The sequence below is a fragment of the Myotis lucifugus genome, unplaced genomic scaffold (assembly GCF_000147115.1).
Source record: "Myotis lucifugus unplaced genomic scaffold, Myoluc2.0 scaffold_362, whole genome shotgun sequence".
NCBI classification, from domain to species: domain Eukaryota; kingdom Metazoa; phylum Chordata; class Mammalia; order Chiroptera; family Vespertilionidae; genus Myotis; species Myotis lucifugus.
Window position 1 is genome coordinate 357,159 of NW_005871410.1, and position 19,663 is coordinate 376,821.

The 19,663-nt window shown below is 36.6% G+C and overlaps 1 protein-coding gene across 1 annotated transcript in view; it reads left to right on the top strand.

The window, feature by feature from the left end:
* The window catches only part of DDX10 (DEAD-box helicase 10), a 101,748-nt gene that overhangs the window by 55,744 nt on the left and 26,341 nt on the right, over nucleotides 1-19,663 (top strand). The window contains 2 exon segments of the mRNA XM_014466796.2: nucleotides 3,217-3,305; nucleotides 6,360-6,840. Coding sequence (XP_014322282.1) covers nucleotides 3,217-3,305; nucleotides 6,360-6,840 — 570 coding nt within the window.

A 19,663-nucleotide genomic window follows, 5' to 3' on the forward strand; every position in this document is an offset into this window, starting at 1 on the left:
CGCCGGCAAACCTCCAGCAGTCCCCCCGTCCCTCCCCCAATACAGTAGGCCCATCTTGTAGGCCCTGTCTGGTGGCTGGCATGCCCCGGCTGGCCTGGTCTCGATTGGGACTGGGCGAGACGGCCCAGATAGGCCCTGATTGTTGGCCAGGCCTAGGGATCCCACCCATGCTTGAATTTTGTGCACCGAGCCTCTAGTTTTTTGATAAAAACAAAACAAAACAAAAAAACAACAACAGAGGTTGGAGACATGAAAAAAGTTTAGTTTATTCTTTAACTTTTAAAAAATTATTTATTTCTTGTAGTAACCTGGGAAAATTATATATTTCTATTATTTGTCCATAAAAAAATCCTCTTAAAGATGATTTTTTCAGTGCATAGTGACCTGATTTCTAGTATACTTGAAAAGTTATCAACTTTTGATTTCTTCAGTAAAGTTACTATAACTCCTGATTGCACTTTCTTGAATATAAGATTATCATCTCTAATTATATTAGTGTGAATTTCTGGAAAGCATTAACACTCTTGTTAAATTGTCTTTAGGAATGAGATTTTAACTTATGCTAGTAAATATGATTTAATGTTCCTAAATTACTTTTTTGGACTTAGAAATTTTCTTGATTAGCAAATATAAAAAGAAGTGTCACTTTTAGTTAAACTTATTTTTTAGTTCTTAGAGTCCCCAGCAGTAGATTCTTTTGAAAAGGATGTGAAATTAATTTGCATTGTGAGTATAGCTATCCATTCTTTGGATTGACAACTATTTGAGTCTCTGTTATAAAGCTCTTCATTTTCAACACTCTTACTTATATCATAGTTATGAGATCTACATTCGCCATCTACATCTGCACTTACCATAGCACACCATCGGTGAGTTAGAGAGTAGAGATTCAGAGGTTGGATTCTATTCAGCAGATAGATGAAGTGGGAGGAAGAAAATAGAGGATATGTGAAAAGGGCATCCTAATAGAGAGAGGAGTCCAAGTGGAAATACAGGCAGTAGTCAGGCTTTTATGTGATGATTTTGAAACTGGGTATTTTCAGCAAAGAAGTTTTATTTAAAGAGCAGGTCTTAAATTTAAAAAATTAACTTATAGTTAAATCAAATTATCATCACTGTTCTTCAGATACATGAAAGCTAGAAGTTGAATGCTTACTATGTGTTAGGCACTTAGCCGTGACATGACTTTTATGAGGCAGTTTGTGCACTGTTTTAATCTTCCCAACAACCTATTAGTAGGTGATACTGATTTAATTTTATAGATGAGTATATAGTACCCTTGAGAAAATTAAAAAATGTCCACCGCTACATGGCCATTAGTGGCAGACCTGAGATTCTGATTTAGTCTGCCTTTCTTCAGAACTTCGTGATAAACTCAGGAGAGACTAATTCCACAATATAAGAAAACCAAATAATGAACTATGCAAAATTGGACTTCTATAAGTTCTTTTCACCTGAAATGTAAAATGTCTTTACACACATTTTTTTTCTTGTACTATTAGGGCATGTATTTGGAAATGCACATGTTTTGTCTAGCAGACATACTTTAAGAGTACAATCTTACATTTGAAAGCTTTGGAAATAGTATGTACATATAAAAATAATATACATAAATTCTGATATGTTGTGATTTATCATATACCCAGGAGATCATTCAGTTATGAATCAGGAAATAAGAAACACTGGAAGGATGCTGTTCCACTGGTTTGTGCATACCACGAAATGAGCCTTCCAGAACAGAGATTATAGGAAAGCACATTGAAATAAATGATGTGATTTATCGGGTTTCACGCATGGCTTAGCAGCATGGCTAACTGTATTGCCAGCAGCAGCAAGCTATCTAGTTTCATAAAAGTGATTTTCTAGCTTTTGGTTTTAATCTGGATAGAACAAGAACGATAAGCAACTGGGGTGGTATCTTGTGGATTGTTGTAGGGGAAAAAATTATCCTTGAACTGGACCAGTCATTGTTCCTTTCTGTGTAGACAGGGAAAGTGGTTTGAAGATTCGTGTACATGTTTTGAAGAAAGGATTAGTGTAAAGTTAGAGAAAATGTGAAGTTGAGATATAAATGGAAGTTAAATATGGTTTACAAAAATTAATTTTAAAATCTAAAAATAAAAATGCCTGCTTAGATGTGTTTCATAATCTTTGTTGCCTGTTTATTTTACAAATTGACAAAGGATCAGGACCATGTTTAATTTTTGGTTTGTATAGCTCTTTCCATAAAGGTAGTTTTATAAAAACAGAAGAAAATATTGCATGATGACAAATTACTTGAAATTATGATGATGATGTACTATTTGAAATTATAATAGAAAAGGAATAAATTTTAGGAATAAACTTGTTCCTATCATGATTTTATTAAGCTTAATTTAGTTAGAAATGGTAAAATCTTGTTTTGGTGGAAAACATCCTTTGACTCCTATGATAATAGTTATTACTAATAATGAGCATTTATTGATACTTTCTGCATTCCAGAAGATAAGCCCAGGTATTCTACATACATTTTCTCATTTACTCCTCATAGTAGAAGGTGCTATTTCTGTTTGATATGTGAGGGAACTGACATAAGGAAGAGGCTTGCTCAGAGAGTAAAATTTGGAGCTCAGATTATCATCCGTATTATTCTAAAGCCTGTGGTTTTCTCCATTACACCATATTGCAACTGAATAATAATAACAACTTCTAGAACAGCTTCTTGAGAAGGTGACATTCTATGTTGAGTTGGCTTGATGAAACCAAATCTTAAGTCTTTTGGTATTATAGTTCTAAAAAGGTGGGGTTTTTTTTGTTTGTTTGTTTTTTGTTTTTTGTTTTTTTGTGGAATGGGGATATCTCCAACTTATTTTTAATATAATATATATATAATATACATATATATATATATATTTATTTATTACTGATTTCAGAGAGGAAGGGAGAAAGAGAGATAGAAACATTAATGATGAGAGAGTATCATTGATCGGCTGCCTCCTGCATGCCCCGCACTAGGGATTGAGTTCACAATCTGGGCATATGCCCTGACTGGGAATCGAACCATGATCTCCTGGTTCATAGGTGGATGCTCAACCACTGAGCCATGCCGGCCTGGCTCAACTATTTTTGAAGTTTTTTACTACTGTTGAATTTTACCCTTTGGTTTATTTTATCTTGCTTTAATTCATTTTCCATTTCCGACTATTTATATGTTGTATATTTAAACCTCTTTTACAGTGTTTTGTCTCCTATATACGTTCAGTATATCTGATGAAGGATAAAGAAATATTTGATGTGAGCAAGTTACCTATACCTGAATATGCCCTGTAAGTACTCATATTATAGCTTTAATTATGAATCCTCAAAGTTAGAGGGAATTTCTTTGAAACCTGGTTATCAGAGAGTCCTAGTTTAAACCACACTGCCTTACATTAAGATAATCTGTTAATGATCTGCAGAGAAAAAGATTCTATAAACTGGAAGACTAGTTGAGTGTTTATTTCTTATTATAAGAAAGAAATTTCTTACTTGTAAGTATAAATTCCCTGCAGCTTCCTATAGTATGGTCTTGAAGGAGATGGAGAGCAATTGATAAGCATTCTTTGAAATCTTTAAATGTCTGTATTCCTCTTAATTCTCTGAAATGCTGGCCTGGATTACAATAGACAGTTCTTTTTATGCTTTGTATACAAATAACTTCCTCGGTTCTTCCTTTATTTTATTATTATTTTTTAAAATATGTTTTTATTGATTTTAAAGAGAGAGGAAGGGAGAGGGAAAGAGAGAGAGAAAAATCAATGAAAGAGAAATATTGATCACCTGCCTCCTGCACGTACCCCTACTGGGGATCAAGCCTGAATCTTGGGCATGTGCCCTGACCGGAAATCTAATCTGCAACTTCTTGGTACATGGGCGGGCGCCCAACCAACAGCCACACTGGACGGGCAGTTCTTCCTTTATTTTAGATTGGTTTTCTATACTGCGTACTGCCTAAATATCCTTTTTGTCTTGGTTTTTCTTACAGGTACTCACAGTTATCATGGCAAAATGTCCCTGTTTAGTAACAGTGGTTACTATTATATGAAAACGAAACTCTTGGTCTTGTTTAGGCTTGGTATTTTCAGGATTTCCCCCTAACATTTTTGGCTATAAAGGAGGAGCATTTATTTTTTAATGGGGTTCTACCTGTGGGAAAATAACTGACAATATCCTATAGATAGAAGCACCCTAGAAGTAGATCATACTTAGAATTTCAGCATGAAATTTCCTAGTCTGTGATGAAATATGTACTTTTAAGTCCAGGTCTGTATATTTAGCCAACTCTCCAGGAATTTTAGTGTCTTTACCTATAAAATGAGTCTAATAAAAACTTGTATCTGGGTGAGCTGCTAGTTTCTGTTCTCCATGTTAGAGTGCAATTATAGTATAACAAGTAATTTGTCAGTTGTAACATTTTAGAACCATTAAAATTGCTAGGTAATAGAAGTAAGGCCACCGACTTTCTGTCTAGGTCAGTGATTTTCAATCTTTTTTATCTCATGGCACACATAAACTAAGAACTAAAAATCTGTGTCACCCAAAAAGTATATTTTTTGCCGATCTGACAAAAACAAAAACAACAAAAAAAGGAATGATTTTGATTCATTCACACCAGATAGCTGTTACTGTGTTGGTTATTGCCATTTTTTAATTTGACAATCTAAGAGAAAAGTGGTCTGTGCCCTTCACTAGTCAGATATTGCATGTTTTAAAAATTGTTGCGGCATACTGGTTGAAAATCGCTGGCCTAGGTAATGAAAAACACATGCATAGATAACACATTTTTGTTTGTTTATCTGTTTATATACCAGTTACTCATGAAATTCTATTCTGGTTGTCTGAATGACTTAGTTGAGAGATTAGCAACAGGAGAGGCACAAGTCTTTAACACTGTGGGACCATATTTAGGGGACATTTTATTGCCACAGGTGCCAGTAGATCTCATCTGTTTACAGTTGAAGACCTTTGCTTTATATTGGTGATGCTTAGGGAAGGCAGAAAGTTTAACTTCGCAGTCTAAATAATTGATAGAGTTTAATTGTAATTATGATTTCCTTTAGAAGCCTTTGATAACTAAAGCAGTGCTATGTATGCAGGATATAATATAGGTATAAAAATTATTTTACTAGAAAAACCATATTTTTTTTAGAAAAACTATATTTTGAATACTTGATATATACAGTTTATTGTGCTAGCTGTTAAAATTTATAAATGTATAGTATGTACTCCTACCTTAAAGGAGTTGTAAGTTTTAGGAGCTTAGAGGGACATATAAGTGTAATTGTAATACACTGAGAGAAATTATTTGATATGAACTTGTGATCCTAATCCATAGCCCCTATAGCAGCAATAGTGACAAGTTCTCAGTAGTGGCAGCCTTTGTGCCAAGCACGATTTTAAGTGCATTACATCTATGAACATTTTATTCTTGCAACAACCCTATCATTTTATTCTTACAACAACCCTTCTTATCACACTATTTTGCAAATGAAGGAACTGAGGGTATAGAGAGGTTAAATAATGCCTTTTGATCCTACAGCTAGTACGTGGCAGAGCCAGGATTTGAACCTTAACAGCCCTATTTTTGAATCTACATGTTACCATTATACTTCGCAGTGTCTATGGATCATGTCTTATAGGAAAAAGGCAGTGGATCCATGTTGTAATGTTAGCTGTTTGTTATAACAGGCTGTGCTTTAAGAGTTTATTTCCAATCCATCAGTGGAAATTTAGAAGCTGGGAAAGACCTTATCATAAAGTGAACCTTGATATTAGAAGGAGGAAATAAATTTTTTTTGTCTCTGGTTTGAAAATTGTTTCTATAGAAGTGATTACCATTATATCTCTCAGAAGGGAGGACCATGACACTGGAGTTCATTCTTTGCTGAGAACTATATTTTGTCCTTTCAGGGCCATGTCTCTTCCAGTGTTAGTATTTACATTTTACAAAGTGTTTTTATAGAGTTAGTATATCACATCTTCACAACACTTGTGAGATAGGTCTGGTAGGTACTGTTATCCCATGTTTCAGGAAGTGGAGGCTGAAAGAGTTAAACTGGAAGTTGGCAGACCTACTACTCGTACTGTTTCTTTGTTTCTGGTCTCATGCTTTTTCTTTTATAAGGTGTTAACCTCTTAATGAAAAATGGGGTATCTTCAATGTTTTCTGACAGGTATTCAGTATTTTCTGGCTAGCCTGTCAAGATTTTTATATCTCAGAGGAACATTTTCTTTGGAAAAGGCTCTAAAAATAGATCCTGACTCTTGAGAAACTGTTTCATAATAACCATAAACACACCATCAGTGTATTGATATAACTATTTTTTAATTGCCCATTTAAGGTCTCTTGGTCTTGCTGTGGCACCACGGGTAAGATTTCTTCAGAAAATGCAGAAACAACCAAACAAAGAATTGATAGTGAGCCAAGATAAAAAAGTAAGTGAGCCGAGGGCCCCCTCCCTCAGCAATGATGAAGTGGAAGAATTTAGAGCCTACTTCAGTGAGAAAATGTCCATCCTTCAGAAAGGTGGGAAAAGACCAGAAGAGACAGAAGATGGACTGGTTAATGGCATTAGTGATGAAGAGGAAGAAGAAAAGGAAAGTGAAGAAGAAGTGGAAGAGAAACTGGGAAAAGCAAAAGAGTATCAACCTCATTCTGGCCCTAGCACTGATGAGTCACAGAAGCACAAGGAAGCTCCCATGCAGTTCTTGGACAGAGATGATGATAATGAGGAGGAAGAAGATGAACTCGGTGCTGATTTCTTTAAGGTGAAGCGACACAATGTGTTTGGGTTGGACCTTAAAGAGAATAAAGCATTACAGGTAAGTGTACTCCCAATGGAGGGTCTTCTATTATTTCTCAATGCTTATTGTGTGTTGCTTTGTTGCCTTTGGGCAACTGTGGGAAAGCAAGAACTAGGAAGGATTTGTAGAATGATTTTCTTTGCAGTGAACTCTCCCTCTTTCTCCATATTTAGAGATAGGTACCAAAGAATTCTCACTTTTTTGTGACTTGAGGAAATCTTAATCATCTCAGTTACTGGTGTTCTGATGCATGTTTTTAAAGTAGCCAGTATCATGATTATAACATGAAGAAAGGTGATGGGGTTTCATGGTTTATAGTGTGAGGATATTTCATTGTGATTCTTAACATACTACTGATTTAAATAATTAAAATGTTCCTTACAACAGTTTAATCTCTCTAAACATGAATTTTACTTTTAATGAGACATTTGCATTTGGGCATCTATCCAGCATCTTAAATAGAAAAGTAGTACTTCTTTTTAAAGGCCATTTATGAAGGTTTATTGAAAGTTTCATGTAGATTCCTTGTTTCTCTGTAGGTACCTGCTAGGAGGAATAAAAAAGATAGCACCTGTTTTCTGGAGTACTTGCATGTGCACAGTAAATGTGTTTCTCCCTTGTTCCCTATTTCCCTTCCTGTTTATATGTCTATTATTCTTGATAATTTCTTTAAAGAGAATTGAATTAAAAATGAAATTGCACTCTTATTTATATAAAGCTTAATAAAATTCTAAGACCCACAGTAAGAAACATTAAATTTTGAACCATGAGTTCAAAGTAACTAAATAAAAATTTTAGAAAGGTAGCAATCATACTTATTGAGTACTAAATTATATTGGGAATTTTCTAAACATCTCATTTGGTTTTTTTTACTAACCCTATGAGGTAGGTATTCTCTCATACAGGTAAGGGGGGAAAAACAGACACACAGACAATAAAATAGTGAGGTATGCAATTTGTTACTGGCAAAGTTGGAATTTGAATCTAGGTATTCTGACTCGAGTAGTTCTTGACCAATAAAAGATGTTTTTTGAAGTTTGGTTTATCACTTTTTAAAATAATTGATATATTTTGTGTCATATCTGATAAATCTGATTAATTCAAGGTCACAAACATTTTCTTCTATGTTTTCTTTTAGAGGTTTTATAGTTTATTACTTAAATTTAGGGCAAGGATTTACTTCAGCTTGATTTTTGTGTATGATGTGAGGTACGGTTTGAGGTTTTTGTTCTGTCTTTTTCAAAAGGATGTCCAATTAGACCAGTCCTGTTTATATTTAATTATTATATTCAATTAGACCTGTGCTGTTTCCATCCATTTACTTGACCTTTTACTGAAAGGTCAAGTAAATGGATGTATGTATAGGTCTCTTTGTTGACTTAATTCTGTCTATACAGCTATCCTTTCACCAATAACACCTGTCTTGATACTGTAACTTTATAGTACATCTTTAAATTGTGTAGTGTGAGTCTTCCTTCCAACTTGATGTTTTTTAAAAAATTTGTTTTGGAGATTTTTGGACTATTTCATTTCCATATAAGTTTTGAATCAACTAGTTAATTTGTACATAAAACCCTGATGATAACTTCATTGAGGTTGCATTGAATCTATAAATCTATTTGGGGAGAATTGACATCTTAATATTGAGTTTTCTGATTCATGAATATGACATATCTTTCCATAGGTCATCTTTATTGTCTTTTAACATTGTTTTATAGCAGCGATTTTCAACCATTGTGCCACAAGAATTTTTAAAACATGCAATAACTGACTATTTAGTCAAGAGCACTGACCTCTTTTCCCTTAGATTGTCAAATAAAATAATTGACCACAGCCAACACAATAGTCATTGGTGTGAATGAATCAAAATTAAACCTTTTTTTTTTTGTCAGATCGGCAAAAAATATAATATACTTTTTGGTGTACCAGAGAATTTTAGTAATTAGTTTATGTGTGCCATTAGATGAAAAAGGTTGAAAAACACTGTTTTGTAGTTGTAAGCACACTTGTTAGATTCATCTCTTACTGTTTCATAGTTTTAAATGGTATATTATAAATGATACTTTAAAATTTTCAATTTCTAGTTCTGTTGCCAGTATATAGAAAAATAATTTAGTTTTGTATAACAAGCATTCTAAACTGACCTATTAGTTCTAATGGCTTATTTATTTACTTTTTCTTTTGCGATTCTTTGGGACTTTCTCTGTAGATGGTCATGGTGTTTATGAATAAAGATAGTTTCACTTCTTTCTTTCTAATCCAGCCGTGGGCAAACTATGGCCCGCGGCGCCGGATTCGGCCCGTTTGAAATGAATAAAACTAAAAAAAAAAAAAAAGACCGTACCCTTTTATGTAATGATGTTTACTTTGAATTTATATTAGTTCACACAAACACTCCATCCATGCTTTTGTTCCGGCCCTCCGGTCCAGTTTAAGAACCCATTGTGGCCCTTGAGTCAAAAAGTTTGCCCACCCCTGTCTAATCTGTGTGATTTTTTAAAAAGTATGTTTTTATTGATTTTAGAGAGAGGAAAGGAGAGGGAAAGAGAGATAGAAACACCAGTGATGAACGAGAATCATTAATCAGCTGCCTCCTGCACGCCCCCTACTGGGGATTGAGCCCGCAACCCTGGCATATGCCCTGACCGGGAATCGAACTGTGATCTCCTGGTTAATGGGTCAACACTCAACCAATGAGCAACACCAGCCAGGCTAATGTGTGGGCTTTCTTTTTCATTTTCTTACTTGATTGCATAGAATGTTGAATAGCAGTGGTGAGAGTGGACATTGTTGTCTTGTTCCTGACCTTAGAGAGGGAAAAAATATTCAAGCTTTTACCATTAATTACATCTAATGTTAGCTATAGGTTTTTCTAAATGCCTTTATCAAGTTGAGAAAGTTCTATTCTATTAGTTTTTTTAGTGTTTTTATCAGAAATGGATGATGAATTTTATCAGATGCTTTTTCTGCAACTATTAAAGGGAACATATAGTTGTTCTGTTGAAACATTGATTTTCTAACCTTGAACCAACCTTAAATTCCTGTAGTAAACTTCACTTAGTCATAATGTGTTTCCCTTTATCTATTGGAGGATTCCATTTGCTAATTTGCTAAGGATCTATGCTTCTATATTCATGAGGGATATTGACTTGTCGTTTTCTCTTAATGACTTTGGGAACATGACATATTTTAAAAGTTTTGATACATTTTGTTAAAACTACCCTACAGAGAGGTCATATTGATCACTGTCTCTCCAAATTTGTATGTCAGTACCCATTTATAGATACCAATGCTGGATATTATTGGAATTTATTTATTTATTTATTTATTTATTTATTTATTTCAGGTATATGATTTCTGTGTATGTGTATTGCTTATGTTTTTCGCTGCTATGATATTAGCTTCTTTCCTGTTGATTTCTAAGATGTCCTTAAACATTAGTATACTATCCTTGGCTTTTAACTTTTTTTATAGCCCTTGTCACACAGACAAGGGCTGTTTGTCTGCCTTCCTACTGGATTCTGAATTCCTTGAAATTAATGTCTTAATGAGCAATATGTGTTCAGGACCTGGTATAATGTCTAACTCCAGTTGCAGATTTCACAAATGTTTTATGAATAAATGAGTGAATTACTGAATTTCTTATTCTCTCACTTTGATAGTTTTGTTTGCTGTGAATTATATAGAATTCATATATATAGAATTATTCTTGGAAGACTATAATTTGAAACTATGTTAAATTTACCTAATTGATTTATTATGATTCAAAAGGTATTGTTGAATTTCTATAAACATTAGTATAAGGACTTTATTTGATTCTAAATAATATACCTGTGCAGGCCAAGCTTTGTAATTGAGGTAGTAAATGAAGGCATCTAATAGTAATGATGCAAAATTCTAACTAAGAATATGTTTATAGGTATAGTTAGTAGGCTTCTGAGATGCTGATTGTTAGGTCGCCAAAGGAGGACCGCATGAGGCCAGAATGGTGAGGGATTATGAATTTATTCGATCTTCCACACACCAGGTGGCTGAGCCCCAGATGGCTCCAGCACCCAGTGATGGAGTCAATGGTTTTTAAAGGACTTTTGGTGGGCTTCTTCTGGGCGGAGAATTCTCTGTGCAGGTTCAGAGGGGAGAGATAATGGAATGTGGTCTCAACAAGTAAAGTGTGGTCTCAGCGAAAGGGAATGTCCATAGTAAAATGGCCTAAAGGTCAGTTCCCAGGGGAGGAGGTATCGATTCAATTATTTGATCAGGCCTAATATTCCAGCCTTTTTGTTTTATGGAATAGGGACGAAGGTCATATCTTCTGTATTTACTTCCTGTTGAGGGGGGATGTTGAGATCACAGGGGAATGGACTTTGATAGTAGTGGGCTGGATGAGGGATGCAGCAGCATGATTTCCCGAAGAGACTGGTTGGTGAAGGCTTGAAAGCAGTCCTGTGAGTGACTTGGGAGGTAAAAGCTAGTCCCGAGTCTGCCACAGCGTCACCAAAGTTGTCTGATTTTGCTGCTTTTGTGGGCCTGGAGCTGAAATACAACTGAGACCTAGATGTTATCTTTAGGGAAGAAAAGATCAGAGATCTTTGTTGCCTGACTAGTTATTTTCTGGGGGAGAATAGGTTACCCTGGGGGGCGAGGTTCTTGTTTTCCCAGTTTTGCCCCTTGGTAGCATCCAGAGCTCTCTGGCTCAGTGAGAGAGAAACATTGATCTGTACCTGGCCCATCATCCTTGTTCTGTGGGAGGGTTGGGGTGGTCAAAGGGATGATGACGCCTGGACACAAAAGGAGATTATTATGGTGTCTAGAGATGGTATTTCCTGAGTACAAGTAGGGCTTGTAACCTGGCAGAGACAAACTGTTTTATAAATTTTAATATTACTGGGGCAAAGGCTAGAAGAAAAAGAATTATGATAAATGGTCTGGTAGAAGGAAAGAGACATTAATTTGGAGGGCTATAGTCTAACGAGAGGCCTGGTGCATGAAAATCGTGTACTGGAGGTGTGTGGGGGGGTGTCCCTCAGCCCAGCCTGCACCCTCTCACAGTCTGGGACCCCTGGGATGTCCGCCTGCCAGCTTAGGCCCGCTCTTCCTGGGGATCAGGCCACAAAATACCATGTGCGGGCGCACACGTACAGTGCGGTTGAAACTTCGTGGCCCATGCGCAGAAGTTGGTATTTTGTGGAAGAGCCACACTCAAGGGGCCAAAGAGCCGCATGTGGCTCACGAGTCGCAGTTTGCCAACCACTGAGCTAGCCCCTTCTATCTCACTACCAGCCTGTTCTTTCTAGTGTGTGTTTCCACTTAATACTGAAGTGATTTTTCCCCAAAGAATGCTCACCATTCCAGCATTTCACATCTTACCTATATTTCAAGAATTCTGTGCTGATCTTGATTTTTTCCTTGAAGATTAGAAAAAAATATTGTTTTTATTGATTTCAGAGAGGAAGGGAGAGGGAGGGAAGGAGGGAGGGGGAGAGAGTGAGAGAGTGAGAGAGAGACAGAGAAAGAAAGAAACATCAATAAGAGAGAAACATTGATCGGCTGCCTCCTGCCGATTGAGTCTGTAACTTGGGCATGTGTCCTGACCGGGAATTGAACCTTGATCTCCATGTTCATTCGACGCTCAACCACTGAGCCACAGTGGCTGGGCCCTTGAAGACTTTCTTCTTTATTCCACCAACATCTGGATTCCAATTATCTATTTTGCTTGTATTTTACTTTTTGGCATTTCATAATGAATATCTTAATTTCTGATTCTTCTATACCTGGTTATTATTGATATTGTCATAACCTTTGTGTGCAAGGGTCTTATTTAATACTAAGTTGAATGAAATAGAAGGGGAGGTCTTTAAAGTAAAACTGAGGAGTCAAGATTACTATACTCTTAATATTTTGTACCATGAAGAACAACAGTGGGATGATCTTAAATGTTGAATAGTTGAAATATGGTATTTGTGTTCTCTTTTCTTCATAAGGTGCCATTTCTTTTTCTTGCATCCTGTGCTCAATTCTTTAGTTATACTTGAAAGTTCATTCCGATTCAAAAGGAATAATTATTGTGTGACTTGAAACTTAGATGTAAATACTAACATGCACGTGTGCACGCGCACACACACACATATACCCACATTTTCTTCCTTTCCTTTTTAAGTTTTGTATGCATATGATTTCCCAAGGCTATAAATTCACAATGGAAAGCAAAAAGTTTTTATCTTGATGTTTATTCTTTCATATGCTGGATCATTTTTGTATAAAAGTATTTTGACTTGTTTTTCTTCATTTTCTACTTTTATATACTCAATATTTGAAGCATCTGCTGACTACTGAATTTTCTATTGACCTACTTTGTAGTCTAAATTTCAGAAACTATCAGGGTTTGTTTATCTTCATTTTAAGATAAAGTGGAGGTAATAAAAGAAATGTGAAATAGGGACAGATTATTATTATTATCATTATTATTATTTTGAAATCTATTTTTATTGATTTTTTTACAGAGAGGAAGGGAGAGGGATAGAGAGTTAGAAACATCAATGAGAGAGAAACATCCATCAGCTGCCTCCTGCACACCTCCTACTGGGGATGTACCCGCAACCAAGGTACATGCCCTTGACCGGAATCAAACCTGGGACCTTTCAGTCCTCAGGCCGACGCTCTATCCACTGAGCCAAACTGGTTAGGGCCATTATTATTATTTTGCTGTTAATCCTCACCCAAGGATATTTTCCCATTGATTTTTTTAGAGAGAGAGTGAAAGAGGGAGGAGAGACGGAGAGAGAGAGAGAAACATCAATGTGAGAGACACATTGATTAGTTGCCTCCCACACATGCCCGCACCATGGTTGGGGATCGAGCCTGCATCCGAGGTATGTGCCCTTGACTGGATTCAAACTTGCAACCCTTCAGTCCACAGGCCGACACTTTATCCACTGAGCCACGCTGCCGGAGTGGAACACGTTATTCTTAAGGGTCATATCAGCTGTTCTTGAATTTAATTGTTGGAATAATCAGAAATAAGTAGCTTTTCAAAGTAGTCACAAATGCTTGTTTATTTTTATAGCTCTAACAAATATAACTGTAGAGAATTTAGCTAATATGGTAGGTCCTCTGCTTATGAACAGGTTAGTTTCCAAAATAATAATCATCAGAATTTTTATTCTTCAGTTTAGGTAGTTAACATATGTATACTTACCTGAAGCTTTTAAAGGAGGTACTGTATTGATGGTAACACTGAATTTAACTCTTCATACTCCCCCCCCCCCCCCCATAATGCTCTTAAATTTGTCCAAACGTATTTTATGTAAATGTCAGCAAATAGGAAAAACAGTCCAGATAGACCACCAGGGGGCAGATGCTCAGCGCAGGAGCTGCCCCCTGGTGGTCAGTGCACTCCCACAGCGGAAGCGCTGCACAGCTGAACAATGGGCGCCAGATGCCTGGCTCATGGCTGGGGAGTGCTGCTGCGACTGCAGGAGCCTCTCCCGTGGACACTCCCTCTGCACGCCCCTCCCCCATCCGGACCGGGACTGTAGCAGGCGCAGTGGGGCCTGCCTCTTCATGCACTACTACATCCCTTGGGGGATGTAGGACTGCCAGTTACTGTATGATCCCCGCAGGCCAGGCCGAGGGACCCCACTGGTGCACGAATCCGAAGGCCTATAGTACTAAAGAAAGATTACAAAGTGAAATGAACCCCTCTTTATTTTTTTTGGCTTTTCTTGACCTTTTTGTGTGTTTTTTTTTTTTTTTTGTTAATCCTCAGCCAAGGATATTTTTCCATTGATCTTTTAGAGAGAGTGGAAGAGAATGGGAAAGATAGAGAAAAACATGGGTGTGAGAGAAACACATTGATTGGTTGCCTCTTGCACGTGCCCTGACCAGGGCCCAGGCTGGGGAAGAGCCTGCAACCAAGGTATGTGCCCTTGACTGGAATTGAACCTGGGACCCTTTGGTCCACAGACCTACACTCTATCCATTGAACCAAACTGGCTAGGGCTCTCTTGACCTTTTTTGTTGCCTTCTTTTTCTTTCACTAGGTTGGGTTATTTTTCTCATTTTACCATTTAATCATAAAGCCTCCTTCTGTATATATTTTTCCTGTCTTTTTTGTTTATGTGGCTAAAAGAATACAATGTTGTGGGATGTTTGAATGTGAATGTGTTTGTAATGCATGATGTTTAATGAATGGAACATTTTTGTTTGTCATTTACAAAATTATGCAGTTTCTTTTTAAACCCTTCCATGTCTTTTGGGTTATTTTTGATGTATGGGATCACAGTTGCGATGTGAGGGTTCCTTGACCCCTTTTGGTACTGGGTCCTTGTTTATATTGTGCATGTACCCCTCAGAAAAGGAAGGGAGGAAGATTAAGAGAAAGAATTGGTAAATAGGCTTTTGATAGGCACATTGACTATTCAAAGAAATGTGTAGTAAGATGTATCTCCTTGAGAGCTGGCAGCATAATGTAGCTCTTCCTAAACAAACAAACAAAAAATGATTAGCAACAATACAGTAAACTTTTAATAAACCTAATATTTAAATTTTTACTTATTTTTCAAAGGACATAAAGTTTATCTGTATTAAGCAGGTAGCAGACTATCAATCTCTGGACATTTTCCCCCCAGAGGGCTGTTGCTGTTTTTGGTTTGTTTTCTTTTTTCTTCTTCTTTTAGCATGCCTGCTGGCTGTTAGAATAGAGGTGACAGATGGTCCTGATATATCATTGGGCAGAGAATCTGCTAGCTTTTATTTGGCATAATAAATGGTTGAAAACAGTGATATTTTGTTCTAATCAAGCCAGCACAGTGGTGATTCTTGGAGTACATTCCTTTTAAGCTCTGGAAACAAGTGTCTTGGAATACTGAGCACTATGAATGTCCTAGGAATATATGAAGACAATCTTAACCATTAGGTACGCATGAGATAGGAATCACATATTGTAACTTTCTGAGAGCACATAGAGGGTGTGGCTCAGATTTTCAGGGATAATCTGTCTTATGCAATTTTCCATTCTGCTTGTCTATTTCCTCCCACCCCTCATATTGGTGGAACAAGTGATTCAGTCTGTTAGTGGCAGTCACTACATAGAGAATGCCCCCAAATAACAATTTCTACTGAAGTTTGTTTTCTAAATTAATTGGCAAACTTCCCATTACATCTTTTGAGTGATCATTATTAGAATAATTTCTTCCACCTGCATTCATTTTCATATCTGCTGGTTTTTGTCAAAGGAAGCAATAGCACAGGAATTCTTTTTTCCTTGCTGTGATACCTAATTTTGGAAGGTATACTAATTTCAGAATGTTTGATGGGGGAAATAGTTGTATACTGCAGAAACAGTATGAACCTGATAAATGTTCTCTCCTGTGGTTTGGTTCAGCATTGTTTTGTTTTTCTTGCATCTTTTAATCTATCTGGACTGTTTTTCCTACTTGCTGACATTTCCATAAAGTAGAACTTTCAAATCAAAGAGTAGGTAAAGTCTATTATGTGCTCTATCTTTACACTTTACTCAAATCTTCTGAGACTTAATTTTTTTTAAAAAATGAAGCTGATAATTTGACTTTTAATGAATGTTATTTTCTTTTTACTATATCCTGTTAAGGGTTTTAGACTGACTCACCTTCAGACACACTTAGTAATACATGTTTTAAAAGCTATTGAGCCATTTTATTTAATAATGTGAACAAATTATTGGTTTTTAATGGTTGTTTTTAGAGATAATACTCTGTTTCTAACACTCTTCCTTCCACAAAAAGGAGGGAGGAGGTATTTTATTGTCCAACAATATGCTATCAGTGTCCTTGAGGCTACCTGTCTAGTTTCCAGCCTGTCTACTAACACCAACCAGATTTATGGTTATAGGATTGGATATGGTGTATTGGTTACTCCTCTTTCTTTCCTCACCTCCCATTAACTAGCCCTGTTCTGTGGTGGAAATTGCAGATTCATTTGTCTTCTCTATTTACTGAAGAGTGAAAAACAAATTAGGCTTCAAGAATTATGAAGAACCTGAGATTCTACTCTACTTGCAGATTAACAAGTTAGCCTGCCATGTTTTGATATACTTTGCTAGGCAACTCGTGGCACAGCAGGCTACATGAACTTCAAGTTTGCCCTGGTTCCCCTGCCTCTCAAATTCCACAGGGGCCACGCAAAAGTGTGCACAGGTTGGTGTCATCCACACAGTAGGTTTGTGTCAGAGCTAAGAAACCCCCAGTCCTGTGAGAGGTCTGCTAGCCAACCTGCCCAGCCTTCATCCAGAGGGAGACATTATCTTCATTAACCTGGTCAGGAACAAATCTGTTATCTGCTCCCAATGGCGATATTGTCTCTATCATCTAAGGCTGTATTCTATTTTTACATGCTTGAAAAGCTAATCTGAAAGAGTAATTGATAGAAGGTGTATGGAAACAGGGATGATTTTCTCCCATGCCAGGTACAGCAACCAACTTTCCATTAATCTTTCCGCTTTGGTCAGCTTCTCCCAGATCAGATTGTAGAAAAACTACTTCACTTTAAATGCCAACATGCATTCCAGCAACACACAGGTTCTTCCATGTGAAAACCATTGCTTTGGTTTGATAAGGCCCTAAACTAGTGTGTAGTTAGGTTTTCTGGGACCAAGACAGATGCTCCAGAGTAGCAGTCGCCAACCTTTCGGACCTCGTGGACCACCGGTTGGCGACCGCTGTGCCAAAGGTTTCCTTAAACCAGCAGTTGCCAACCTTTTGGACCTCATGGACCACCCACCCGTTGGCGACTGCTGCTCCAGAGTGTGCTTACCCCTCCCTGTCTTGGCACTGAGCACACTGCACCGTCATAGTTTTGTTTTCCCCACTATACTGTATACCTGTAGGGAGGCAGGGAATTGTATTATTCATTCTGTGTCTTTATATCTGTCAGGGTTGCCTGTTATTGGAGTAGATTCTCAGTAGCCGTTTGTTGAATGAGATGACTGAATGAATAAGTGAGGAGAACCTCTAATTCAGATCTGTTGATCTTTTGTTTATTCAGGTTCCTTACCCCAATTTGAAACTTAGATATTTGATAGAAAAATGTACCTAGAACATAAGGGGTCAGAAAATATTTGTTGGCTGAATTTGTTAATCTTAGATAGGGCTCTTTTCTCAATAAAGTTACATGTTGGCATCTTGTTTTGGATGAAAAGCTGGTCAGATACAGAATAAATATCTATGTGAAATCATTCCTAAACCTGAATTAACCCATCCATCATCTTTTCCTCCTCATATTGATTGTTTTGATCTCTAGGGGCCTTGATGTGGTCCTCTGTGTTCTCTAGAAAAATAAAAACTTAAGTAAAAGTTGACTACCCTTCTAAAGTTGGTTGAAATTTTTTTTTTGAAAAACTAAATTTTATAGAGAGTTCACTGGTAGAGATCAGTTTGATCCTAATTCTTTCTCATGAGTGGCTTGTTTTATGTCTAAATGTGTGTAGTTCTGAGTAGAGTTATGATGAAGGGTGTGTATATAAATCATTGTTGCCAGAAGACTTTGCAGAACTCTTGACAGCATTGTGCTTCAGCTGAAACTTCAACCTTAGCAGAGGCAGAGGCACAGTGCCCACACAGGTTCTTGCATAAGTGCAGTGCCTCTTGAGTTTTGTTGTTCCCACATTTAAGAAGCTTGGAGAAATAGTCGAAAAACTACTATGTAGTACTTGTGTATCTCTTTTGAGACATATGTGGAAACATGATCATAAAAATTATCTAATTACTTTAAACCAGAAATGAATTGTTTTGGACAGGTCTACGTGTTCACATTTGTGTTGGGTTTATGTGTTTTTACCAAAATATGTTTAGTAGTATAAAGGAGAAAAATGATTCATAAGCTTTTTCAAATTCAGATGTAGAGCTCATTTGCACTTAATTATGTCTTCTTTAATATCAGTAATTTGAATGGTTTTATGTAGTTTTCTAGGAATTCCTCAAGTCAGAAGTTGAAGGAAAGAATTGTTTCATCACAGTTTGGGAGCATTTTTTTCAGTAGGATCTGTGTGTTGAGTTGTGCACATTGTGTGAAATGTGAAGCCTTAGCAGATGCCAAGAAATGAATGATTATTTAATGAGGCTATTTATGTCTCTGGTTTTCTTAGGTTGAAACATCCTACTGGACTACTTAGAACACCAGCTTCTTTCTTCTATAAAAACACCTACATCAACTTTAGGGACTCACTTATTCCTATTTTCATTGAGATGATTCATAGTGCCAAGACCTAAAAATCATTGGGGAAAGAATAAAAATACTGAGCCTTTAGGTAGAATGGGTTGGCCTAAATATTTGGGATCATGTCTGTTGACCCTAACTATCCTCTGCCACATTTTCCCTCTGTAGTTAATCAAATGTTTTATTTTCTTAAAATACTCAATACAGACATTACTGTATCAAATGTGAAACAGACTTCTCAGTCCTCAGTAAAATTACATAGTTGTGGAGACATGATATTCATATGGAAACATTTAGTGAAATAATATAAGATTGAAATATAAGAAAGATTATGTACAATATTCATCTGTAGTAATCAAATGTTTTGAATTTGTGCTAGAACTTTGGGCCAGTGTATTGGAGCTCTTTCTGGAGATGAGACTTGATTAGTATTGAAGGTTATGTTGGATTTGATAGGTAGAGAAAGAGGGAAAGGTTATGACAGGGGTGGGGGCAGTAGTTTTGGTCAATCAGTTTTGGAAGAATAGAAGAGCTCAGCAGAACATGGCGAATAATGAAGCAAGTGAAGGATAATTTCTATTTATATGTTTTGCAGTTTAATTATAAATCTGATCATATATATATGTGTGTGTGTGTGTGTGTGTGTGTGTGT